The 26,565-nt window shown below is 43.8% G+C and overlaps 1 protein-coding gene across 1 annotated transcript in view; it reads right to left on the bottom strand.

Moving 5' to 3' along the window:
* Positions 1–384: 384 nt before the first annotated feature.
* Positions 385–26,565, bottom strand: part of PLS3 (plastin 3) — a 79,239-nt gene continuing 53,058 nt past the window's right edge. The window contains exons 4-17 of the mRNA XM_026653019.2: positions 19,968–20,131; positions 15,393–15,522; positions 14,581–14,713; positions 13,102–13,183; positions 12,223–12,388; positions 9,700–9,842; positions 7,409–7,504; positions 6,663–6,858; positions 6,017–6,095; positions 5,363–5,477; positions 4,875–5,008; positions 3,041–3,164; positions 2,528–2,652; positions 385–1,601 (exon numbers count right to left, since the gene is read on the bottom strand). Of these exons, the coding sequence (XP_026508804.1) occupies positions 1,469–1,601; positions 2,528–2,652; positions 3,041–3,164; positions 4,875–5,008; positions 5,363–5,477; positions 6,017–6,095; positions 6,663–6,858; positions 7,409–7,504; positions 9,700–9,842; positions 12,223–12,388; positions 13,102–13,183; positions 14,581–14,713; positions 15,393–15,522; positions 19,968–20,131 (1,820 nt within the window). The 3' untranslated portion in view covers positions 385–1,468. The remainder of the gene's footprint in view (positions 1,602–2,527; positions 2,653–3,040; positions 3,165–4,874; positions 5,009–5,362; positions 5,478–6,016; positions 6,096–6,662; positions 6,859–7,408; positions 7,505–9,699; positions 9,843–12,222; positions 12,389–13,101; positions 13,184–14,580; positions 14,714–15,392; positions 15,523–19,967; positions 20,132–26,565) is intronic.

Genomic DNA, 26,565 nt, shown 5'->3' with positions numbered 1-26,565 from the left:
AAGGATACTCAGGATCAAGGTGGGGAAGGACACTAAAGTTGGATGGGATAGGATTCCCTTCGCAGGTCGTTTTAAACAACAAACACAGTTATAACTAACAAAGTTTTCACAAAGTAGCTAGTTTGAGATCAAGCAATTACTGTCAACCCTCCTTGCCCCCAACATTACTGAGCAAAAGGGGAAAAAATAGTTCTTACGCAGCTCCCAGACAGCAAACCAAAGGATCAGCACAAAAATCCCACAAATCCAAACCATGGAAGTAAGTTGAAAAATTGAATGGTCAATAAGGAGAGACTGACAAGTGTGAATCAGATTAAATATGCAAAAAAAGATGCTTGTATTTAAATGTTTTTATTTCAACTAATGCTTTGCCACCATATTACATTAGCTCAGAATAGCAATATGATCTCAAAATATAGCAAACAGCTTGCCAAAGCAAGAGTACATTGACTCCTATGGATACAGCTCCTTCCTTCTTTGGTGACACCACTTCCTGCATATTTGTAAAAAATAGTTTTGTGTCTCGGCACTTTGCAGTTCAGATTACTTAACCCTGCTGTTTGTAACATTTGCCTCTTCCCTTCACAACCGCCCTACAATGTTTTATTCCCAACAGAATTTTAAATAAAAAAGTAATAGAAGTTGACATGCAGGATTTGTAAAAATTATTTTCTAGGTGCACACAAAATTGAACCAAGATGCGTACAAAAATGCATTCATTTTGATTCTCAGATTTAATGATGCCATCAGCATGTTATCTGATGCCATCAGATGTCCACTACTGCCAGAGAGGCTGAGTTTTATGGTGGTATTCTCAAATATATTCTATCTTGAAAGACCTTTAAATAAAGGTAGCAAGAAAAAAAACGCTATGCTTTATTTGTAAAGTAATCAAAATGTTTGTTATGTGTATAAAAAAGCACCATGTAGCGAGAATACTGCAGGAAGACTGATCTTCAGAAATACAATTTTCTCATTTAACCTTATAAATTGCGCTACAGATCCCAGCTTCTTCTGTAACTTTATGGTTACAGAGGCAAGGAATAAAAGCTCAAACCCAGAACACACAAGATTTGACCACAAGACGCAAGTTAAACTGTCTTTTAGAAAGAAAGTGAGATTTGTTTCTATTAAGATTCATGCCAACCACCTTAGCAACCCTCAGAAGAAAAACACGGAATATCTGAGAAATAGGTCGAGTGCCGCATTTTTTAAGATGCGGGTCTGATATGAATGCATTTCGGTGAGCACTTTAAATCAAACTTCCATTCTGGGAAAAGAGCAAATCTGTTGGTTGAAAACTCCTCTCCCTGAGAATGTTGATAATGTTCTAGTCTTGCAAAGCAAATCGGAGAGTCCTTGAAACTTCAACAGTTCTTAGGCCAACAGCATTTCATCCCGGACACAGCTGATCGGCTAGTCATGCACGGGGGTGGCAGGTTGGGATTTTTGCACGTGTCTCAGCATCTTACACTTTCTTCATTCCTCTGCCCATCAAACAGGCAAACACGGTCATAACCATCTTTGGTTTCACCTCCACAAGGTCCTCTGGAAGAGCATATACTCTGGCTCCAATTCTCCTGGCCATGGACACAGCATACCTATTCAGCAGTCAAGAGAAATGAGTACATGTAAACGTTTCAAATCCCCCTTTACCTGAACTTGCTAGCCAAACAGCCAGCCTCTGCAGTGTGATTTCAGTGATCACTAACACACAGTTTAACAACAAGGTATTAACTCCGATTTCAAGGTGTGATTGTTTAGATCTGCCAAGGAGATTTGTTTTATACATGCATTTTTAATGTAGAGCAACTGGTTTTAAAATAACCTTATTACAGAGAATTAGCAGTTTTTAATATACACGTTACTTGATATTTTGAACCTAAGTCCATTCTACAAACAGTTAATGAGAAAGTGTAATACATATACCTTGAGTTATTCGTTGCATATTTAATATTCCGTAGAGATAAGTAAATACTACCCCTTATTGGTGAATAGTTACGTTTCTGAACTATCTCCTTCTGTTCATGCTCCTTGTGTTTGCTTTCTATCAATATTCAAGCAAGCAGAGGACTGAAAGTCACCTGAAAGTTTGCTGTTACGGTTATTACAGAATCTTAATGGAAAGCAAGTTTCAACTTTCCAGTTCAGTACTCCCACTGGAAAATTATTTTGAAGAAGACTCGTGCTGATCTCACCAGGAAACAGACTCACCATAGTGACCCATGTGTCTAAGAGTTCAAATATCAAATATTGAGATACAGGCCAAGTATTTATTAAATCAATCTGAATCAAACTGGAGAGAATCAGATTTGTTCACAGGGCTATCTGCTAATGGAAAGAGGATCACACTGCTAGGAACTGTTCAAGCAGTTCTCTATTCCTTCCAAAAGCTGGCATCACAAGAAGCCTGCCCTTCTGATATGCTAAGTGGGACGGTGTCGCTGGATAGTCCCAGTATGGCAAAAGATTGAGAACACGGGTTTTGGAGCACACCCATCTGCAGCCTGAAGGTCAAGACACTTACATAGCATTATTCTGTTTGTCATCTTCTGATAAGTCCCCTGTCTTTACAAGATCATAGTTGATACAGCCAGGCTGTATGGCATCAATTAAATCCACCACTGCCAAGCTAGTGCTGATAGTCTTGTCCTAGAAGAATACATAGTGACATACGGTGAGGATTCAACAAGTCTGGCTTCTGATTCCACAACAGTGGAATGAATTGATTGTGGAATGGGTAACAAAACTAAGGGGTTTTTAACAGTCACAAAATTGCTACCATCTACTAATAATTAGTCCCCATGGGATCCTTTCCAACCCAGTTACAATGCCACATTACCATTATTACTCTGTTTAGCTGCAACGAAGTGCTTAGACTGTGCTAAACAAACAATAACTGGTTTACAAGCAGCAAATCTCCACCCATGTCCCTCAACGGCCTGCAATGGAGTTACCCAAGTCTGCGGCCAACACTGCAGCACAACGCATTGCAAAGGAGATGCCAGTCCCCCTCCCATTGGGAAAAGGAGCCCTGTACCTTAAAGCTCTGAATGGAGGTTGACTTGCCAGCGTCTCTCAGTGTCCTGTTCACCCAGTTTACTATGATGTCATCATTTGCTTTCCGACCATCACCAAGGCCCTCAAGAACATTCAGGGTGTGTCTGAGAATGAGTGGGAGACAGTTCCTTACAGCGCAGGGTAGATATGGTTCAGGAACAAAGCCATGGTCTGAATGCAGTACAGGATTCAGCATAGGGGTGGGTGGCTACTGAGCCAAAAAAAAAAAGGCAACCTACAATAGCAGGCCCACCTTGGGAGTCCTGACTTCAGCCTCTGCTCTGTGTTACCTTTGGTGCACAAGGGAAGAGAAAGATTCTGTCTAACTTCCTCTCAATGTGCCCCACCAGTTAGGACACCCTGAACAACACTGAACTGATGCCGGGTATTTAGTCACTTTCTAAGCTGGGTGGTCCCCATCGCTTCAGATGAAGTTAGTGACTGCACTGCGATTGACATGCGTTATTTCAGAGGGGTCACACACCTAAAGCTTTGCATTATTAAAAAGGCAGATACAATTCTTTAGAGCTAATCACAGAAATGTAGGGCGAGCTCTGGTTCTCAACCTGTGGCCCAGGTAACGCATATGTGGCCCGCAATGATAAATAGGGTGAGAACCACTGGTTTAACCCATTCTTAAAAACCTCCGATGAAGGGGATTCCACAACCTCCCTTGGAAGCCTATTGCTAGTGCTTAACTCCCCTTAGAGTTAGAAACTTTTTCTTCATAGCTAACCTAAATCTCCCTTGCTGCAGATTAAGCCCATTACTTCTTGTTATCCATGTCCACTGAAGGTAGGACAATTGATCATCTCTCTTTGCCCTTAACATAGTTGAAGACTTAGAAGGTTCCTTCTCACTCTTATTGTCTCAAGACTAAAGATGCCCCTTTAAAAAAAAAAAAAAAAAAAAACACCACCTTTCCTCATAGGTCAGTTTACCTAAACATTTTAGCATTTTGGTTGCTCTCCTTTAGATACTCTCCAATTTTTCCAAATCTTTCCTACAGTGTGTGCCCAGAACTGGACACAGAACTCCAGCTGAGGCCTTACCAGTGTCGAGTAGAGCAGGATAATGGCCTCCTGTGTCTTATACACAACACTCCTAACGCACCCCAGAATGACGTTTGCCTTTTCACAACTGCATCACATTGTCGACTCATTCAATTTGTGATCCACCAGAACTCCCAGACCCTTTCCAGAATTACTCTCTAGCCAGTAATTCCCCAATCTGTAGTTTTGCATTTGCCTTTATTGAATTTCATCTTGTTGAATTCAGACCAATTCTCTAATTTGTCAAGGTCCTTTTAATTCTAATCCTGTCCCTGAAAGTGCTTGCAACCCCTCCCAGCTTGGTGTCCTCTGCAAATTTTATAAGCATCCACTCCAATATCCAAGTCATTAAGGAAAATATTGGCTAGAATATTGAATGTTATTAAGTGGCCTCATTTTATCTGTACAGTACATATTTTCAGTTTTGTATCTTAGTAGAATCATTTAGAGCTGGGTTTAAAAAGCAATTTTCGAGGAATTTATTTGGGGGCGGGGGGAGAGGGAGGAGGCTTTTTACTCCTACAATTTCAGAACAAAAAATTTCAGTTTAAAAAAAAAAACTTTGAAATTTGTTGCAGTTTTTCCCCTTTTAAAATTTTTAAAAAAAAAAAAAAAGTTCTGACCTCTAGAAGTATTTTGTCAGATCTCCATCTGTGGTCTCGCCCACAGAGGGAGAGGGAGAGAGTCATGAGCATGGGATATACTATGTTACACTCAAACGCTGCATTCACAAAGTTTAGATATTTTAACCGAGCTTTGTACCTCCTCATCAGCTGCCAGACTAAAGCTAGCGTCAGTGTTTGGTTTCCATCATTCAGGTCCTGTCCACCAATGCCCACCAGAGAGAATTTGGCCGGACGCTTTCCCAAATCCACTGCATAGTTACAGTTTTCGAGCTACACACACAGGGAAAAAATATATATATATGTACAAGAACAGAAAAAATTAAAAGTGTACAGGTCTGTCGCATCTTACGCGCATTTAACATGCACAATTTCAGCTTTACGTGGTTGGCAAAAACAAAACAAAAAAAGAAAAACAACAATTTTAATACTGTACCTGTAGCGCAGGCGATTCCGCCCACCATTACACTCAATGTAATTTTGATTATACGCGATTTTTGCTTTATGCGCTCACTGCGGAACGTAACCCCAGCGTAAGATGCGACAGACCTGTACCTATAACAAGGCTTCCAAATCTTACATTTCTAACCCAGGCTTATTGTTCTTACAGTAACTTAAAGTTCTCACCTTCTTCATGTTTGCACCAAGCTTGGGGTACGGTGGCTTGTTAACCTTATTCCAGTCAACAGGAACTTTGATCTTTTCGTATAGTTGTAATATTACTAGTGCATCTTGCAGGTCACTAGGATGGATTAGCATTGGTTAGTCCTGGTGTTCTGGGAGCGAAGCATACCTTGACTTTCCTTAGGTTTACATTTAACGTTATGACTAATTATGTTACAACAGTGCAAAAAAGAAGCAAACAACCACCCAGAGTAAAATTTCAAACTTCTCCCACCTTCTGACATGGGGAGATAAACCCTGGTTATCATATGGCAAATCTAGATTCCAGTGCATCTCCAGAGCGACTAGCAGCTGATATAGTCACTAGGCTTGCGGTTTTACCCAGGAGCACCTGTTTTAGGTAGTTTTAATTTAAAAAAAAAAAAAGAAAAGAAAAAGAAGAAGAAGAAGAAGAAGAAGAAGAAGAAGAAGAAAGACACCTATCCAAGGCTCTAGGTGCCCTAACATATCATTAAACACAATCAAAGATCTGAACAGGTTCAAATACCTATTTTACTTCATTTAAATGTAAGGTTTCTTTTTTGGTCGATTAAGAACTGAAGTTGCATTCGGTTAAGAGCCAACTGCTCTAGTGGAAGAAAGATGCAGAAGACCTACCCATACAGATGGTTTACGTGTGGATTCACACCGAGCGAGTTCATCCAGTTACGGAAGGTCCTTTCTTCACGTGTCTCTCCTACGTTAAAGGAGACAGATGTTATAGTGCCGGTCCGGGAGCCTCTCACCAATCTGGAGAGAAACCTGCCTTCGGGACATTGAGCATCCCACTGGCCCTGACAGGAAGTTCTGCACCGGGCAGCTTATTTTTAAGGTTGAAAAACAGTTGCCTCCGTAACGATTCATAAAGGACCCACTTGTAGGGCAGCTACCTGGACATCTTTTCTCAATGCTGAAAGATCGAACTAGGGTTTGGGAAGTTAAGGAGTTTAGGGTCAATACAATGGACTACAACGTATGCACCACCTGCAAGAGGTGCAATATCCCAGGTGAGAATACGCAGCAGTGAGTTTAGCATTAATAATAAATGGCTGAGAACCTGGCAGCCCAGTACTTTCAGTGATGCCTCTGAAAGCAACGTCTCACAGCATCGCTGAAAATGAAATACTACAGTGCTGAATCTTTCGATACTGCCACTCTTAAAAGCCTCATGGCTCACCAGAATGCTAAAAGCCTTTTGTGGTACAAAACATTTCCATTAGGTATTTTTCCTTCAAACATCGTGATAGGAGAGACGTTTTATTACCTTCCAGTAGCGTCCAATCGATGTCCTGATTTTCCGGCTTGGTAAGCGCTGGATACTTGTTGAACAAATTTGCAACGAAGGCTAAATTCAGTTTGGGATTACCACTGACAACATCGGCAGGGGTAACAAACTGTCTGCAGCCCAGTCTGTCTGCCTGCTGAAGCATGTATTCTGCCCTCTTCAAGTCATCCTTCTCCTGTGGGGGGGTGACAGAAGCATGAATAACCAGCAGACTCTGAGGAGGTCACTCAACTTCTTCCTGACCACTGCCTTTGCTGGACTGAATACACAAGTCCGCCTGCTTTCAGGGGGCATGGGGCATTTACTAACCAGACTGAATAAAAACAAAGCAATGAACAAATATTGTAGTAATAAGCCATAGCATTATGGATGCACTGGTCATCATCTACCCGCTTTGTTCGAAAGCTCCACTCTCAAGCTTTATAGTAGCCAGCTAGAATCAGAATTAGAACTTGTGATTCGGCATGCTCACTAATATATCACCAGGCATAAAGGCGACTGAATCCTCAGACATTTGGCTTACTCCAGTTGTTGCACTGGCTGTTAATGCCCAGGTCTAAACATAGCCTCATTTAACTGTATGCCAGAAATGTGTCTGTCTCTGTTTGCCCACTGATCACCAGGTGATCAAGAGGCCATAAGCAGACTGCAAAGTCTATACCCAGCTTTCAGTTTTACAGTGTAAGGGCCAGGGAAAAAACCAGACAGACTTACTGAGTACTTACATTGAAACCAGACATGTTAATATCAATCTGCGTCTCTCCTTCCTTCTGCCCCTTTGGTGCAATTTGGTGGAGGAGATGGAAATAGGCTCTCGAATCCTGAAATGGATTAAGCGGCATATTCAACTCTCCCACATGGTGCTGAACACACACGAACATTACGTCACAGACTCGTCTGAATCAAGTCACTGAATACGATTAGTGTCTGTACCTTGACTGAATTACTGAAGTCAATGAGCTTGACAGACAAGAAAGCAAAGAGGGAAAGAGCACCACAGCAGAAATCCCGGAGGCATGAGAGGAAAGAAGAACAAAGTTAGAAACGTTAAGCCAGTGTTAGAACCATAAGCCAGCACTTAAACGGTCAAACTAACTGGTCAGTATTGAATATTTTACACCACCACAATCTGCAAAAAAATGCAAGTTGGAGGTCCTAGTCTTAAACAAGAGATCCAGTAGGCAGCCCATATACATTGACCTCTAGAGTAGCTTCATACTCCTGATGCCAATTACTATATAATTTCTCAGGCATACAGGCACATCCTCCCCACCTCAAATCAGAAAGGGATCCTTCTGTAAGGCTACAACATTGCTAAAGGAAACCAGTAAAGAGAAGACAGTGTTGTGGATATTTTGAAGACATGGAGCCTGCAGGTTTTTCTTGTTGCATCACATTTACACAATGCAGGGTTTTGGGTTTTCTCTTAAGGCAGATCCCAAGACAAGATATGAGTTTGGTGTATTCACATGAAGGTTTTAGCCATTCCGGAGAGGATTTGGGAGTACAAACCTTTTGTCTAGTGAGAAGCAGGGGGGGATACAGGCCTGAGCTTGTTTTTTTTTGAGAGAGGAAAAAACAAGAACTAAAACACTTTCCCTTACTGGGACCATGAAGTGTCCCACGAGATCCTACGAGCCGGGAGCCTGCACTGAGCACAGCCGTCTGGGCAGAGCTCTTGGTGGAGTTTTTCTAATTTTGAAAATGGGGGGGGGGGGGGGGGGAAGTTTAAGCTACATTCACTGCACCCCCAGCCAGCCTTAGGCGTCGATTTACTCCCTGCACCAAAGGAAGCTCCCTTTAGGCAGAAGAAAGTTTAAAATAGTGTAAAAGTCACATAAATCTCTTGCTTCTAACCCCCCAAACCGTAGGCATGTCACTGGATTCCAGGCATGTTTGGAGCCCTTGCTGTAGAAAGCGCACAAGAAGTCACGCCCAGGAGGGCTGCTAGCTGGGAGGAAGCAGGGCCGGCTCCAGGCACCAGCGGAGGAAGCACGTGCCTGGGTGGCACATGCTAAGGGGCGGCACATGCTAAGGGGCGGCATTCCACCCATTCTTGGGGCGGCACAGTCCAGGTGGCTTTTTTATTTATTTATTTTTTTTTTGCTTGGGTCGGCAAAAATGGTAGAGCCGGCCCTGGAAGGAAGCCACAAGATCAGCCATTGGCATCAGGGTTGAGACCCTCTAGGAGACACGTCTTCTCCCACCTACCACCCATTTCCCCAGGTCCCCTGTGACGACTCCAGGACTAGATTTCTCTGCAGTGCCACCTCAGGTAAAGGATCAGTATTTGCTAACAAGAGTTAGCATTTCCATACAATTAACAAGCTCTCCACTGCAGACCTGGGCAAAACATTTCGTGAAATATTTCCCCATGTTTTTGGATGAGTTCTAGTCCAGTGCTTCCTACGGACCCTTGAAAACAGCTTCTGAAAGAGAACGGTCTCGAGAATGTGCCTTTTAACCACATGAAAGCGTCCTAGCTATGTACTGCTTCCCCGCTGGTGCAGTAAAAACCCTTAAGGGCTTTTGAACTGGTATCTGCAGCTTTTGAAGATGAAGGCATCCATAAACAACAGTGACACACCAGACTCGGTTTTATGGCTGGATAATCAGTACCAAGCAGAGAGGATTCGAGGGCAGAACCCCCGAGTACGCTAGTCGTCATTTCTCTACTGTACGAGGACAGCGTCAGCTCTTATATTGAAGTAAAGCAGCCCTGGATCCTGCAAACACTAACAGGTGCTCCACTTTACCAACCTGAGAGTCCCATTGAAATCAAACCCAGGGCAGTGAAGTTAAAAGCAAGTGTGTGTTTGCAGGATCAGGGCCTAACTGGTTAACGATTTATGTAAGAATTCAAGAGAGAAGTAAGTACTGCACAAATCGATCTCTCTCTCTCTCACATACACACGCGTGCGCACACACACGCGTGCACACACACACACTTACTTCACCCCAGCAACCTGGCTCAGATGCATCTGGCTGCTCCTCACAGAAGCAAAGCTCCAATTACCTTGATGTCGGAGCTGAAGTTATTGATTTTCTGCCACCCTGCATTTTCCAAATGGAAGTTTGCCCATCTTAGAAGCAGCTCTTCTGGGGACAGTTTCATGAGATCCTCCAAAGTCTCACCATCACGAAGTAAGGCAGCCAGAGCTAGACGAAAACAGACATGCATAAATACAGGACAGTATTGGTTTAAAACTTCTTCTAAGTTACAGTTAGAGCTGGCTGAAAAAAATTTCACCCAAGAAATTTGGACAAAAAATTACTGACCATATCAAAGCTTTTCCTCTAATAGTTTCTGATTCTGCCAACATACCTTGGTTTTTCCAATAAAAATAATTTAAAAAAAAATCATAATATTCCATATAACATGTTTCTAGAAGGATTCCCGCCTCCCCCCCTCCCGAAAATACTTACATTTGTTGATCAGCTCCAGTTACAACCCTGCAGGCTGAGGCAATTTAACTGGTTTATTTGGGACATGCCCTTCCATTTTAAATATCAGTGTGTAAGCGATTTCACATATGTTTTTCTGAAAAATGACTACAACTACAACTACACCACTGCTGTAAGTCCATTGCTGATGGGTGTTAGGGAGCAGATTTGGAAATTCTATACCCAAATGTTACTTACATTGGTAGCAATGGGGGAAGGGAAAATGTAATAAAAAGGAAACCAAAGTCACACACAAGTCTTTGTGTGGCACGGTTAGTCCACAAGGATCCCAGAGCTTGTTGACTGGTGGGATCACTTAGCAGCTACGTGTGGCAGGCATCCTGCAGCATCACTCCATGGTCACTGACAAGGGAAAGGAAAGCTAAGCTACCCTACCGAAAGGTGCCAGGGGAATTTAGGTGGTTGAAGATGGGAAATGGCCAACGTGCAGTTATTTGTGATCCAAACATCTTCTGAAGCCTCTCCCTAAGAGTCAGCATTTCGAGCTCTACCAAGAGAATGCCACTCGCCGAATCACTAACACCACTGCCTGCAGGCAGGGGGCTCCCATCCAAGTTCTGGCGTGGTCCAATTCTGCCTCATTTAGAAGAGCTGATGATGTCAAAAGTCCAGGTGCCATAACCACTAGGCGGCCAGAAATTTTGCTTGATTTAACATCCAAGCCAGTTTCAAGATTATGGTTTAAAGATGACACCTTTTATTTTAGTCAGCGGGCTACATATTCAGTAAGCAAGATCTATCTTGTAACAAACTTCTCCAACAACCGGAGAGGTGCATCAAGACATAACGAAAGAGAGAGCTAATGTACTTGTTCTTTGATGCCTGGTGTTTTAGAGCAGGGAGAACACTAGCATCGATACTCAGGTGATGCACCGTGGACACTAATAGACCTGGTTGAATATTTTTCATTTAATCTTGTCAAAGAAATGTTTTGTGAAAATTTCCATTTGGTTTAATTAAAAATAAAAAAAAAAAAGAGAGAGAGAGAGAGCAAGAAACAGTTTTGGGAGGTTTCTGTCAAAAAGCCAGAAAATTTTAGTTACAAAAAATCTGAGAAAAGAAGGTATACTTTTTGACCAGCTCTAAGCATCACACAATGATGCCCTGTGATTTGAGAACATCTACTTGCAGATAGAAATACATCCAATCAATGGTCTATGGACATTTAGCGGTTCCCCCATTCCCAGTCAGAAGTTATCATTGCTCACAGAACACGTGCTCATTCACACCTTTCAAAGCTTGTGCTGATTTAGCTCAAGGTGGGCCCATGACAAGAAAACCTTGTCGCTATTGCTACCATTGAAATGCACCCACACTACCAGCGCGTGCCATCCAGCCTATTCAAGCCAACTCCATAAAGTGCTGGGAGGGTTCAGGACATCTCAGTCTGAGAACCCAAAGCAGTTTCTTCACAATCAAAACCAGGGGTAGGCAACCTATGGCACGCGTGCCAAAGGCGGCACGTGAGCTGATTTTCAGTGGCACTCACACTGCCCAGGTCCTGGCCACCCGCCTGGGCGGCTCTGCATTTTAATTTAATTTTAAATGAAGCTTCTTAAACTTTTTTAAAACCTTATTTACTTTACATACAACAATAGTTTAGTTATATATTATTGACTTAGAGAGAGAGACCTTCTAAAACGTCAGAATGTATTACTGGCACGCGAAACCTTAGATTAGAGTGAATAAATGAAGACTCGGCACACCCCTTCTGAAAGGTTGCTGACCCCTGATCAAAATGATCAGTAAGAGAAGTCCCTTTGCAGAGAAGGGGAAGAAAAATGAAGAGTAGATTGGCTGGATGAGAAGAATGTGGCATGAAGGACCTACAGCTGAAAGGCAATGTCCCTCAGGCTGAGCAATGCCGCTGAAATGGGTAATTTCAAGTCTCATTCCTATATTCCCCCTCCCCACAGGAGGGTAATGTGAGACAGTTTAGGCAGGGTGACCAGGGGCTGTGTCTTATATAAGCAACCTATTACTCCCCACCTCCATCCCAATTCACACTTCCTATCTGGTCACCCTAAGGTTAGGCTTGACTAAGGATAAACAATCATTGACAGTTTGTTGCTACCTTCATTTCTGCTGAGTTCGATGTCGGCGAACAAGCCAATCTTAATAATCTGCCAGAGAAGCCCCAGCACCAGATGTGGTTTCCCTTCCCTCAAGTCCTCGGCTCCAATATTGACAACATGACACCCAATGGCGGAGGCGGAATTCAATGCCAAGTTCAAGTTTTCCTGTAAACAAGACAGCTCAATGAGAGGTCGCGCTGCCTTTTGTTCAGTGCGCACAGCCTGGGGACTTCCCTGCTTTTAGTAGAAGAAACCTCCTTGCAGTTTTATAGTAACTACAGCTGCATTAGACTCCAAGGGAGTTTTTTAAAGGCTCTCTCATCGAAGGACTGAATTAATAAGAATTGAATTAGACCCAAGGGTTTAATTTCAGTGTCTGGTTTTTAGTTTCAGCCTCTGAGTCAAATCTAGTGGCATCAACAAGATTAAGATTGGAAAATCAAAGTGTTCATTAAAATGTTGTGTGCACGCACACAGGTACATAGTTTGTGTATTCAACATGTATCAATTTACTATGTTGTGTATTCTAATACAAACATACATGCACACCTATCGGCCGCCCTTCTGATAATAGCAGCATAAACCTAGAGGTACATAGATAGCTACAATATTTCAGTTTGAATAAAGCCTGTGAAGGGGACCCTTAGCAGCTTTTAGCATTACATCATTCCTCTTGCCCTTACGAATATTTACAGAACATTACCCATTTAATGCACAGCACAGAGAGTCCTTTAAATTATTAAATACAATTAAAACTGATCTCTGCTCTGGACCAGAGTCATGAATTAATTCCATGCGTCGCTGTATTCAGCTCCCCTCACAAGCCCTGCATGATTTCAATCTTTGTCAGAGGTAATGAAAGTCTTTTTATACCATACCTGAACTATAAATGGTGTGAGTTTTTTCTTGTTGATTGCTCTTTCGTCAATTGTATCCGGAACAGAAAGATTGATCATTTTACTGACAAAAGACAAAAATATTCAAACACCATTAAGCATTTAATCCTAACACAAGTTGTTGCAAATAAGCAGAATAATAATAATGAGATTTGATCAGATACTTTGTTTAAAATAAAAGGTTTAGATTTGTGACATCAAGAATGTGTTTGTAATTTATAGTTAAGCCTGATGAAACTTTAAACATAGTAAGAGCCATCACGGAACTAGCTCAGTTGCTTGAGTAAAAACACATGAATTATTCACAATACCGTCAGCAAACGAGTGAAGACCCATTGTTCTGCTGTACAGTCTAGAGTGAATATTTGTTTTCTTCCAATTTAACCATGTTATGTGGTTCAGCATACTTAGAAGGGAGACACCTTGCTAATATTAAACATGAATTCCAAAATAAAAACCCAGACAGTGCACACATTCGGAAGAGATGGCATGTGAAGTGAATTCACAAAAGGCTCAGAATGGGTTTTTCCACTAGTCAGTCTGTAGAGCAATGCTTCAGGCATCGCCTGGCATGATGAATCGAAGCAGACTTTTTGCTTTACATTATAAATTGTTCCCCACTTAGTCCTACTTCTATATCACAGAGGGGCAGGTGTCAAAAGAAGGCAGGTAAAGACATCATCAAAGTGAAAAAAGGCAATGCCTAACCTACAATAGATCTTCAGCCTTTTGCTACAGTGCCACTGGAATACCATTCCACTTTGCTTTTCAATCTAAAAGCCGTTTCTACAGAGTAAAAATGTAGGCTGTTTGATGGCCCTGGAGAGTAGACTCCAAATTTTGCAGTGAACATCAGAGCAAGTTTCCCTACTAATGGGCCCCACCTTAGTCCTAGACCTAGAGCCTAATCCAGCTACCATTAGAGTCAATGGGAAGTAGATCAGGTATTCAGAGCTCATGCATCCTTAGCCTCTGTTGAGGCTTCCAACAAGGGACATGATAGTGATTCGAGATACAGATAAGTAAGGAAACTGGACTGACGTCAGAACATGCCCCCCCAGGTCACTGTCACACATTTCTGTGCATCTATGAACGTAGCTGGGTTTTTGTAGGACAGACTTTTCCAAAGTCACTGTGTGTAACAAGATGAGTGTGCCAAGCTAAATGTTGCTAATACAATATCCAAGCCTCTGAGGGGGAGCAGGGAGAGGTAAACTACATTTCAAACCCAAAGAGAAGTGAGAGTCGACAGACAATAGAGAACTCCAGTTTCCCCCACATCATCAGAAGCTAGCATCAAAGCAAAAGCACTCTCTCGCCGTGAAAGTCTGCAGGGACGACATACCCCTTTGTATATGGGCAAAGTATTCTATCCAAACATACCGGGGCAGAAAAGCAGCCTGGACTGAAGAGCCAAGTCCCAATGACAGGACTTCTGTAGGAAAGAGACTTACGACTTACCATAATACAATCCCATCTCCAACCGCTTTGAACAGGTCATCTGTGTTTGGATTCATTGGAATAACGTGCCTGCAGTCGGGATCATTTTCCAAGGCTTTGTTTATCCAGTTTACAAAGGCATATTTTTCTTCCTCTAAAACGAGTGCAATCGTAAAGCAAATGCAGGCTTTTTACAGCAGAGCATACAATTGAACAGTGCACTGTCATTATTGCACTACATTTTCATTTGATTGGTCGACGGGACCTAATTTGTGCCAGAGCTTGCCAGGGCTGAGCCTCTAGGCTCCTCTGGGCTTGGCCGTTCAGAGCCCCGGCACCTCTGGACTTGGCCGTTCAGAGCCCCGGCACCTCTGGGCTTGGCCGTTCAGAGCCCCGGCACCTCTGGGCTTGCTGCATCAGTTATGAATGTAAAAAAACAACTTGAGCCCCGGCACCTCTATCATTACAAATGAAGCACTGATTGGTCATAAAAGTCAAATTCAGAGCTTTTGATCCTCTGTAGTAGTAGAGGAGTTTTCGAAGTCCAAGTCACTCACTGAGCTGGCTATAGTCAAATGCACTACACCTATATCAGCAAACTGAAAACACTAGCAGGACAAATCTAAAACAGGAATGTGGACATACTCAACCACTCAACTTAAACAGAGCTAATGTAGCATCACTTGATATTTAGCCTTGCTCTTCTTTCAATTTGATTATTCAGGGGGGAAAAAAACAAACATATGAGCTTGTTTTCTGCCAGTTCATTAAATTTGCTAGTTCTAGGGTTTGGTTTGTTTACTCAAGAAAGCATTCGAATGTCAGAGTAATACCTGAATAAGAATGTTGTGTTCCTTCACTGGAGAGCTCGGACGTTCCACCAATAGCACAAATTCCCTCTTTTCTGTTGATGGCTTTTCTGAAAGTCTTAGCAATATCACTGCTTTTCAGCTCTTGGAAAATCTACAGTTCAAAAAGTTTTGTTTAGACAAACATTCATTTTTATAAACTGGAAAACACATGTTTAAACAAACTTTGTAGTATAATCAGTAAACATAAGAATGGTCTAGCAAAATAATGCTGGATTTAAATTTACTATGGGGGAAAACAATGTGGTTCCATTAGATTGAATCAAATCAAGTAGTACAAACACCTACTCAAATGGAAGCCTTAAGAAGCCAGTAACTTACATACATTTATTATTTTAGTTCGGTTTCAAGAGGCCACCAGAAGAACTCAAAACTCCGCAGTCTGAAAGCAAGTATACATGCATTCTCCATGTGAGCAAAACAATTCAGAAAACTGTTGCACAATTTTAACCAGTTTGTGTAAGCAGGACAGCTCATGTGGATGTGTCTTTAGTTCATACAGATGTGACTTTGTCCACATTCCACAGAAGACAAAAATCTGAGTTCTTTAAAGCACATCTGAGCAAGTGTAAAATAATACAGCTCTAAGATGGACTGCAGCAGTGACTTTCCTACCATATTAGGCTATTGCTAGGTAACAAACTTTTCAACAGACCAAATCAGTACACGCTCTTGATGTTTGAGGTTAAGAGAGAATCTTCAGCATGGAAAAGCTCATGCTGGGATTTCTCTGCAGATATTAATGTACTGTCTATTGAGCTAATTATTAGGAAAGAAAATCTAATTCACATCAAGAAATCACCATCATCTCAGAGGTTACCTCTGCCTAGAACTATCGTAACTATCCACACCTCCAAGAGCTCACCATTTTGCTCTCCTCGTGCTAGTCCCTGCTGAGCCCCAGTCCTATCTGCTCCTCCACGTGGGCTTACAACAATCTCTGCCTCACACCTTGTATCTTCCATGAAATATTTGCCTAAGTGAGACTCAGCCATCCTCTTGGGGTTTTGACAATCATCCAGTTTTTCTGCACTCTTACTGAAAGCTTCCCAGCTGGCACATCCTCCTGGAAAAGCACCCAAGCGCTTTCAACTCCAGCTTCTGCTCCGCAGAGGAACGCTCTCCATGCAGGACGACTTTGCCCCTTTCCCTGGTGCATTAAAGATGCATGGTGTCTTCTCGTATTTCCTTTTCCTCTTAACACAGCTCCCAGGTACACACATTTCCCCCTCTGCCTCAGCAGTAATACTGCACCTCTGCTTCTCTTGTGTAAAAGGCACAGTTTTGGCACTGACGGGCTGAAGATAAGCCCCCATTTCTTGTAACAATCAGACCTTGTTCCCAGCACGGCACAATTCCACACACCAAGCTGGAGCAGTAGCGTTAGTCACACACCGTAGCTAGTCTGCCAGATCCTGGCTAACTCAAAGCTACTACTTCAAGGGGACCTTATGATGGGCAACAGAGATTAACCAAGAGGGCAGCAGGCCAGTCTCCTGTCAGGATTTCAAACCCATCCAGTATTTTGGCTTAAATCTAATGTCTACTCCCATGTGCAACTCTCGGCAGCCTTGCTAAGCATTTCAGAATTCCAAAGGCAGCATTTGTGGGCACACTGAATGCAAGTCCAGGAGAACTGGGGCAATGTCAGAATCTCAGAAGAACGCTGGCTATGGAGCATCTTTCTAAAAGCCCTCAGGCCTGGGACTCTTGGTGAGGTTGGGGAGAGGAGAAAAGGAAGAAAGTGCATGTCAGAACATCTCTACCCAACCTTTCTCAATCGACTTCGACCCTCCTGAGGGGACTGACTTCTGTCTTCAGCAAGGGGCGCCTACACCCGTCACTGAAATGCTGTCAATATTGTGTAGGTGTCAGACAGACTCCCATGGTGATCAGGGGCAAGGCTCAGGTAGGGCTCTCAGTTACCATCTCAGATTTCAGTGTCTGGTGCTCAAGCTCCTCCCAGTGCTCACTATTTTTTGATATGGAGATATCCTATCTCCTAGAACTGGAAGGGACCTTGAAAGGTCATCGAGTCCAGCCCCCAGCCTTCACAGCAGGACCAAGAACCGTCCCTGACAGATTTTTGCCCCAGATCCCTGAACTCACAACCCTGGGTTTAGCAGGCCAATGCTCAAACCACTGAGCTATCCCTCCCTCCCTCTAGAACTTCTCTGTTCCTTACCGGTCTCAGCAATCCCCCTTCTTCTGGTACAGCTTGTAATGTGATCCTTTGGCATGGGCAGGACTAAGCATTTCTCTAGTGGCCCAACGTATTTTTCAATGTTTTCTTTATCTGCAGCTCTGGTTGCAGAACACGACTGTAAGCCTGTCTTAACCGGGCAGCAGAGGGAAGCCCCCAGTAGCAGAGTGACTGTAGCTAGCTTTGTCCCCATTCCCTACTCCTTAAAGCCCTCCGCGCCAGAGACATGGCCAGTCAGCACAGCATTAGACACCAAACTGAATCAGCCCCTGCTGCCACCAGGATGGGGTAGCACAAAGGTGGCATTCAGCAACATCGCCCCTCCCCCCATCGCTCCTGCACCGGGGACAGCTTGGCTGGACCAGAGGATCCAGGCTCCACGGGGGACGGAGTGAGTTTGTGCCACAGATCTTTTGATGATGAATTTGGAAACGTGCAGCCTCGCACAGTGAACTATTTGTTGGACTATTCAAACGGACCCTTTTAAATCCTCTTTTATAAGCACTGCACTTCAGATGGCAGGTTTACTACGACCGCTCTGCAAACCGTTTTGAAAAGTAACAAGCTGCTCACTAGATGAATTACTTTCATTTTAATAAGTTACCTAGGTGTTTTTATTTTATTTTCCATGACCAATCAAGGAGCTGCTCCAGTACCCTATTGTTGAAGTCATTCAAATGAACAAAGCTAGCCAACCCTTCATTTTAAGACTACTTTTTGGCAATGAAATCTTGGTCAACCTCAGATAAGTCTTTCTCCTCCTTCATATTTTTTCTCCAAGTAATTATACTGAAACTGTAACATGCCCTCTTTCTACACTTTATAAATAAACTTCATAAACAGAATTGTGCTAGATCTGATGGTCTCCCCACAGAGGTTAGTTGCTGGTAGGAGATCTTCATATTATTAACATACAAAATTATTAAACACTTAACTTATGTGGATGAGAATCTTTTAAACTGTGTTCTAGTGCAAGTTAGAATTATGAACCAGTGCAAACTGGCATTTGAAACATGCACCCAACATGCAAGTGCTCACAAACTGCAAATGAACTCCCACTTACTATTCTGCTCCGAACTCAAGAGTTCAGAGGGTCTGAAAATAACTGAGGAACAAAAAGGTGAATCTAAGTTAAAAGAAATCAAGACACGTTGCACATAGAAACAGCTGCCCTTCTCACCCCACACATTCTGTGCCATTGCTGTCACAACATCACCGTCAGAGCGTAGAGGGTACAGTCTTTCAGAGAAAGCCTTTGCCAGAAATACCACACTTTTTCTGATCCCTTTTTAGAGTCAAAGGCCAGATTCTAGATTTGTCTTCCAGATCATCCTCCTCAGAAGGGAAAAGCAGGCCAATGGTGAAAGTTAAATCAATCAGACCAGCACCTAGAACTAATCTCTAAGTGTACCTTATAAACCTGCCTCCCACCCTCATTTGTAACGAACAGAAGATTCTCAAGTGATTTGTAGTCACATGCACTCGAGAGGTAAGAAACTTTCCTTTCCTTCTGCTCCACTAGTCTGGGGAACCAAGCATTAACTAGCCACGATCCAGGAACTAGGACAGGACTTAAGGCTTATCTACACTGAAAATTATCCCACTGGCATAGGTAATTCACTTCCCCGAGGGGCAGTGGCTAGGTTGATGGAAGAATTCCTCTGTCAACTTACTGCAGTCTACACGGGGACTTAGGTCGGCTTAACTCCGACATGTAGAGGTGTGGATTTTCCGCACCCCTGACCAACGTAGTTATGCTGACCTAGTTTTCTAGTGGAGACCAGGTCTTAGCAAGATGCGAAGTGGCATGAGCGCATAGATCCTATCACATCAATTCTGGTTTGGGTTGGGGACCTAAGAAGTGTTTGGAAAGATCAAGTCGATTTCAAGTCAGTATCTTCTGAGGTTTGATAAGTGAAAGAACCTTTCCCTCTACTCAGAAAACACCAAGTCACCCTAGAAAGGAACAACCCTTCAGCCTCTCTAAGGCAGACAGTTTTCATACTGGGAAAGTTGTGAGACATTTTCTGCTCCATTCCTTCAAAAGTAAGCCTGCTTTTTCCCCTGGGGAAGGCCAGTACTTTGGTAGGAAAGGCTGGGCCTTTTCAGACAGTGTTTCTAGAAGCACTAAGCATTAACTTCAAACTGTCTTAAAAAAAGAAAAATATCAAGCCCTAATACAAAGTAGACAGTCTGTGATCCGGGTGAATGGAATGAGAAATTACACCCTTATTATTAGACTTCATCTAAAGCAGTTCAGACTGTGTACTTGTCACAAAACCCTACAGCAAAAACACGGTTAGCTCAATTGCAGGGAAATGCAGAAATATACTTACAAACACAAATTCTTCAAAGCTAATCTTCCCATCCTTGTTCTTGTCACTGTCAATCATAAGATTCTGAATGATCTCTCTCACTTTGTATCCTGGGAGAGGCAGATTAGCTTCCTTGAAGAGTTCATGCAGCTCATAATCACAAATGAATCCATTGCTGTTGAGATCTTTACATAATAGGGGGGAGAAAAAAGGAGAGAATTGTAGAAACAAGTTAATCCTCCTGGAAGTACATCCCTGCTGTCACCAAAATAAATTAACCCCAAATCCCCCAACATGCTTTACTGAAACGTAAAATGGGTCTGCCCATTTGTTTTGTCATTTCTGTAAGGCACAGAGATGCGATGATACTGAACATGAGATAAATATCCTAAGTAGACTACTCATTTTAGATCCAAATCTACCTGCATCAGACAAACCTGCTGTTCATAACTGTAAACTGGATTCACCAAGAATGTGAATTAAACAGAGGGAGCTAATGAAAAGTTGCCTACGCTGACAGGAGCAAGCTGGCACAACATCATCGTTTTTTGTGAGACGCCCGATTCCGTGCGTGACCAGGGTCAAACCCGGGCCTTGGAGGTACTGCGTTCTATGCATGGACTTTAAATTTAGCAGGCAAGCACAGGCAGTGAGGCGCTGATCCTGCACAGACTAGCGGGCTTGACTTTACATGCTGCACATAAGCCAGCTGACTTCAGACTTGATTTGAAGGGGATTGCTCACCATGCACAAGGTTTTGTATTGCATAAGTCTTTGTAGTACCAGCACCCACGTCTTGTATAAGACTCATTTTAATATATTGTCCGAGTAAGAATACACATCCTAAACACCCCCCTCTAGTTTAAATTATTGGTGTAAGATCCCATGCTTTCTGAATCTAAAGATGTTTTAAAAAAAAAAAATCAAATACAGAACTGATTAATCACTTTGGTAACATTTACTGTGAGCTGCCAAAGAGTGCTATGCCATGACATTTGGTTTGATAATCAGCTATCAAGTTATAGCGCCACTGGATACTTAGTAACAGGCTTAAGTAAGCACCTATTTGGGTAAGAAGGAGGAGACTGGGACAAGGGACAAGTTTTTCAATTTTCAAAAGAAACAATTATCCTGTATCCCACAGAAATCTTAAGAGTAGCTTGGATCAGCAGAACGTAATTGTGCAATTTAGAATTTACCAAATGTGCTGGGTCTAGTGCCCCCTACAGGTCTCATCTGGGAGACTGCTCCTCCACCACCAGCCCTGAGGGGGTGTTGGTTCACTGGCAGAGTGAAGAGTGCCACCTCCTGACTCACCCACCATTCTTCCTCGTTGTGCACTGGTTCTCTTTGGAACCAGTTTGGAAGAACACCGCGTCAAGAGTACAGTGCCCTCACGGGCTAACCGCTGAGGCCAACAGCAGCCCCACGTCGTTAACAGACTGGGCCCTACATCAACGCAAGGTGTGGGGGAGAGAGGTTAATCCAGTTCCTAGGGGATGGGGCCACTTCACCAGTGACACCCTGGAGAGCACTTAGACCAGGCCCGTATAGAAGCTGAGCTGCTGCCCATGTGGAATTAGGAGTTGGAAGGAAGGACTTCCCTCTCCAGTGCTGTCCACCGGCCTGCTCAGTAGCAAAAGAATCACTTAACAGCCACAAGCGGTCTCTGAAATAACAAAGGGCCTTGGTCCCAGAGAAAATGGCCGAGACCGGCTAGTCTCCTAGATACAGCAGCTGCTCTTGTTTGAAAGTGAAGCAACTGCCTCTATCTCTCTTTCCCTCCTCCCCTCCCACAGGACAGGCATTAGGGCCTTCATCTTTCATTCTTTTCCCTCCACAGCTCTGCAGTTACAACCACCAGCCACATCAGCTGTGTACTGCCAAGCCTGCCTCCCCCAGAGAGCTGGTCTGCTGCAGAAAACAGAGACCACAGCGCCTCGCAGCTCCGGCAGCCACAGGTATTTTCAGCTGGATTCAGCCAAATGCATCTGTGGGAGTCACACGTGTAAGTTCTTATGCCTTAAAATCAACAAGCGCACCTTTAGTCTTCACTCCTCGTACCCTCTCCGGGAAGAGATCGGTGCTTCGGCCAAATGTGCGTTCTATTCCCAACACAGCCGCCTTCCTACGAGAGCCCAGAATTTAAACAGCCTGCCCCAGAAGCAACGTCTGTCACTAGAGCACGTTCAGATGCTAGGTTGTTGCAGACTCTACTGGATTGTGGCAACAAACAGAACCACTCAGAACTAATCCTGCATTAATCTAAGACCCAGCCAAAAAAATAATAATCAAGGTCAGTCTTTACTGATCTAACACAACCACCTTTAAACAAAGAAAAAACAGCAAGTTAAAATCATTGAAAAGTCTGATTCATTATCTAAATTTTAGTTAATTCAACAACAGCGCTGTAAGCCTGATTAGATCTTGCCTAGCAAGTGTTCTAGTAAAGAAACCCCTCATTTGACCCCACCCCAACCGGCTCCGTTTCCCAGCTCCATGTGGTATTTTAAAGTAAGTTCACAAGAAAATGAAATGCAAATGGTTTAATGGCAGGTGTCCAAGGTACCATAGTACAACCCTATAGTCACTCCTAAATTCTTCCTTAAAATGTAATACAATCAAAAGTATTCCAAAGTGAATTACTAAAAGATTAAAATCCTATACACAACTGCAGCACTTCCAGTAATGCTGACAAAATACAACGTGATTTGACCAAGGAGTAATTTTAGTGAAAAACACTGCTGTCTGGCCTTCAATTTTAGAACTTTATTCCAAAAATATAAGCTTACAAAGCAAGCTTTATTAAGCACAGCAGTGAGATGTCATCAGCAAGCTATTTCCCCTGGAGATAAATCACAGCGTCTTTCATTAAAATGTCTCATTGCACAAACTAGCTCCTTAATGCAAATCCTTTCACTGCCTAGAAGCCAATGAAAATGCCCAATGCATGAAGGAGGCAATTCACTCCTGTGCAGAGGGCCAGCTCTGGCCTTAAGAGGTCTTTCAATTTCACCCCAAATACCTCTGCAAATCAGTGCTAAGTCTTGGGTTCAGAATGACCCACCAGAACCTTCTGCACTTGTGCCAAATAAGTCAGATCAGCCCAGAGACACTTGTGCAGAGTTTTGCTGAATCTTAGGCTAACATTTGTCCAAGTCATGACTGCCAACCATTGTCTACAAAGGAAATAACCAAGTATGCCAACAGCTGCCTACTTGCAGCTTGAAATACATACTTTAGCCAAGACAGGAGGGCAGTTGTGATTTTTATTTCTATTCCTCATTTATTTTCATTTCTGACCCCTCAAACTTGTATAGAAAAAAATATTTGCAACCCAGGTTTGCCTACAGCACATCTGTGTTTATCCAGAGGTGTCCCGGGACAGGTGACGAATGGGATTTCACATGATGGGAAGCTGGCTGGAAGATAGTGAGGAAGTTTTACTTCCAAAGTCCCCAACCCTAGAGCTCAGGAAAGAGGCCAGCCAACCTTCAGGGCTTTGGATCCCCACCCTGCATCACAGAGGAGAAAGCCTTTAATGCCAGCTGGCATTATTTGGAGTTCAGGCCTATGTCAGAGGTCCAGCAAATTCTCCTCTCCCCTAAAGGTACAGACCACTCCAGGAATGTCACCAGCTGCGGGTTCACAACGTTTCCCCCTGTATTTCTTGCAGAACAGAAGAGAAACCACCATTTCCACAATTAGAGGAGATACCGTAAGCAAGGACTGGCCACAAGAGGGACTAGCTATTTTAGCTAGTTTGTTTCTAAAGCCCTGGTTTGCTCATTTGAAATTCCATCCAGTCTATACAAAGTGCTTTCCACATGCTTTCAGATGAAATTAGAGTTACCTTTAAAAACAGACGGGAACAGTTTTACCAGAAAGGAAAGCTCTGCCCTCATAAGTGCTTTATTACGGAAGACATTTTCACTAAATGACAGCTCGCTCTCCAGTGAAAGGCACAGAGGTGGAGAGAGAGAGAGAGAGAGAGAGAGAGAGAGAGAGAGAGAGATGGAAGCTTCTTTTATTTCAGAATGATGGGACAGCCTTATAAGAAAAACAAAAGGCCGACTTGATGCAGACAGATAATATAGAACTTCAGTTGTCATGCCTGGTTCACCATCTCTTGGCAAACGATTTATTCTAAAGCTCACCAACTCTATCCCAAAGGCAAAGATCCCAGACATACAATGCTACTTTAAGCTAGTCCCTTAACAGAGACATTTCAGCTGATTATATCACAATTTAAGCTAATCACTAAAACAAATTTCTCATGCTTCTGATAATCATTTACTCTGGGATTTCTTGCAGATCAAAAATTACTCCAAAATAATCAAATATTTGTTTATTGGAAAAAAAATTATTTATATCACCAACCATATCCTGAATGGCTGGTCATTTCAAAGGAACCCAATGGCACATGCTCTTAATCAGGTTCTCAGAACACTTATGAAAAAAATGGATGATGAATTGACCAAGAATTCCTCCTTAGCCTGCAAGCAGACAGACCACTGCTAGACACTTAGACACTACAATCACATACCCACGGCTGGCCTGTCTCAGCTGACTCCGGCTCAGGGAGCTCAGGCTGTGGGGCAGTAAAACTGCGGCGTAGCTGTTTGGGCTCGGGCTGCAATCCAAGCTCTGAGACCCCACGAGGGGGAAGGGCCCCAGAGCCCGGGCCCAAATGTCTACACCACAGTTAAACAGCCCCAACAGCCTGAGCTCCACTACCGTGAGTTAGCGGATACAGATGTGGGTGTTTAATTGCTGAATAGACTCGCTCGGGCTCCCTCGACACTACCGCACACCACCGGCGGCAGCGTGTAGTGCACACGTAGCTACATGCTGCGTCCGCACAGCCGTGCGTAGTTACACCTGCCGGGGAAAGGCTGTGGCAGAAGGCAGGCTGTGGGGAAAGGCTGCTGTAGCCTTTCACTGCAGAGGGGAAAGGCTCTAACAGAGGGAGTCAGTGGGGAAAAGGCTCTGCTTTTCCCTGCTGCGTCCCCCCACCAGAGCCTTTCCCTGCAGTGGGGGGGGGGGGGGGGGGAAGGACTCAGGAGCCTAAGTCCCTCGGTCACTTGCGAAAATAGGATTTGGGCCCTTTTCGAAGTTTTACCCCTTGTCTCACATCCTCAGCCCTTTTACACACTGACTAGTAACACACAACCACGGAGCGCAACACGTATACTACCACAACCCTGATAACACTGCGGGCGTGTCCAGGCAGCACCTTGGTCCGCACGAGGGGAGTGTAAACTCTAGGCGGCATCAGCATGTTGTGCACTAACTGGCATGTGTGGACCCTACTGCTGCGCACTAACAAGTCCCATGTCAAACAGTATCCATTAACGCACACCAGGCAACTTGTAGTGCACACCAGCAGGGTCCACGCGGGCCGGTTAGTCCACATCACATTTGGGGTGGACTAGAATTTGCACCCCACTCATGTGGGCTAACGCACCGTGTAAACAAGCCCCACAGTCCCTTTTTAGCTTATGTTAACGTTATTTAAATCTTTTCCCAGCTCTGTTGAGTTTGGTTGCAGTTACAATGATACGCCAGGATCGCCTGCTTGCAAGAGTTACTACTCTGATCAAAAACCTGGGGGGAAAAAAACCACAAAAAACCCTTATATTTTAACACTCTGCATTACGGTGTTGCCATTGCGCGTTGTTTTATAAGGAGATCAGTGTCCCAGCTGCTTTACAATTGGGATTTACAACTTAAATAGTTCTTCTGCTTGTCTCCACTGCAAGCCACCAGGCCACACAGCACAGGGTTTACAATACACAGAGACTTGCATTTTCAGCCTTAACTCCTTGGCAACAGAGCAGTGGATTGAGGTTTTTAAAGTCTGATGGATACGCTGCCCCAGAATTTAAACCGTTTTAATGCAGTCAGAGCGGAACCCAGGAATGCCCGGATAGCATCAGTCTGAATAACTGAGAAGCACCCAAGCACTTAGAAAAACTGTTGAGAGTAATCCTGCAGACTGGACCTTAAACACCTTAAAGATCGGTTATAGAAAGTTACTACGTCTTTACTGGGCAGGGCAAAGCCACAGACCAGCTTTGTGATAGAAAGCAACAAGTCTACGATTTACCTTGTCATGGAAGGGACCTGTTACCTTATCGGCATGGTCACCATTGCTCAGAGCGAATTGTAAGCTCCTGTGTAGTAGGTGAAGTTTCACATTTAGTTACAATGCGATTCAAGCAATCCAACGGTATACAGAACGCCGGTTCTGGAGAAAAGTGAGAGTGGCGATATGGGCAGAAGAGAGTTTGAGAAGGGGAACTGATAAGCAGAATGGAGATGCATATTAGTATGAGCTATAACAGGGGTGGGCAAACTACGGCCCGCGGGCCACATCCGGCCCGCGGGACCGTCCTACCCGGCCCCCGAGCTCCTGGCCAGGGAGGCTCACCCCCGGCCCCTCCCCTGCTGCCCCCCCTCCCCCACAGCGCTCTGGGCTCCTGCCGAGCAGAGCAGCAGTGTGTCTGGCTCCGGCCGGTGCGGCAGCCAGACATGCTGCTCAGCGTGGTAAGCGGGCCGGGGCGGGGAGTCAGGGGACAGGGGGCGGTTGAATGGGGCGGAGGTTCGGGGGGGGGGG

This window comes from Terrapene carolina, unplaced genomic scaffold (assembly GCF_002925995.2).
Source record: "Terrapene carolina triunguis isolate 2854851 unplaced genomic scaffold, T_m_triunguis-2.0 Scaffold131, whole genome shotgun sequence".
Classification (NCBI taxonomy): domain Eukaryota; kingdom Metazoa; phylum Chordata; order Testudines; family Emydidae; genus Terrapene; species Terrapene triunguis.
This window is presented reverse-complemented; position numbering and strand designations above follow the sequence as displayed.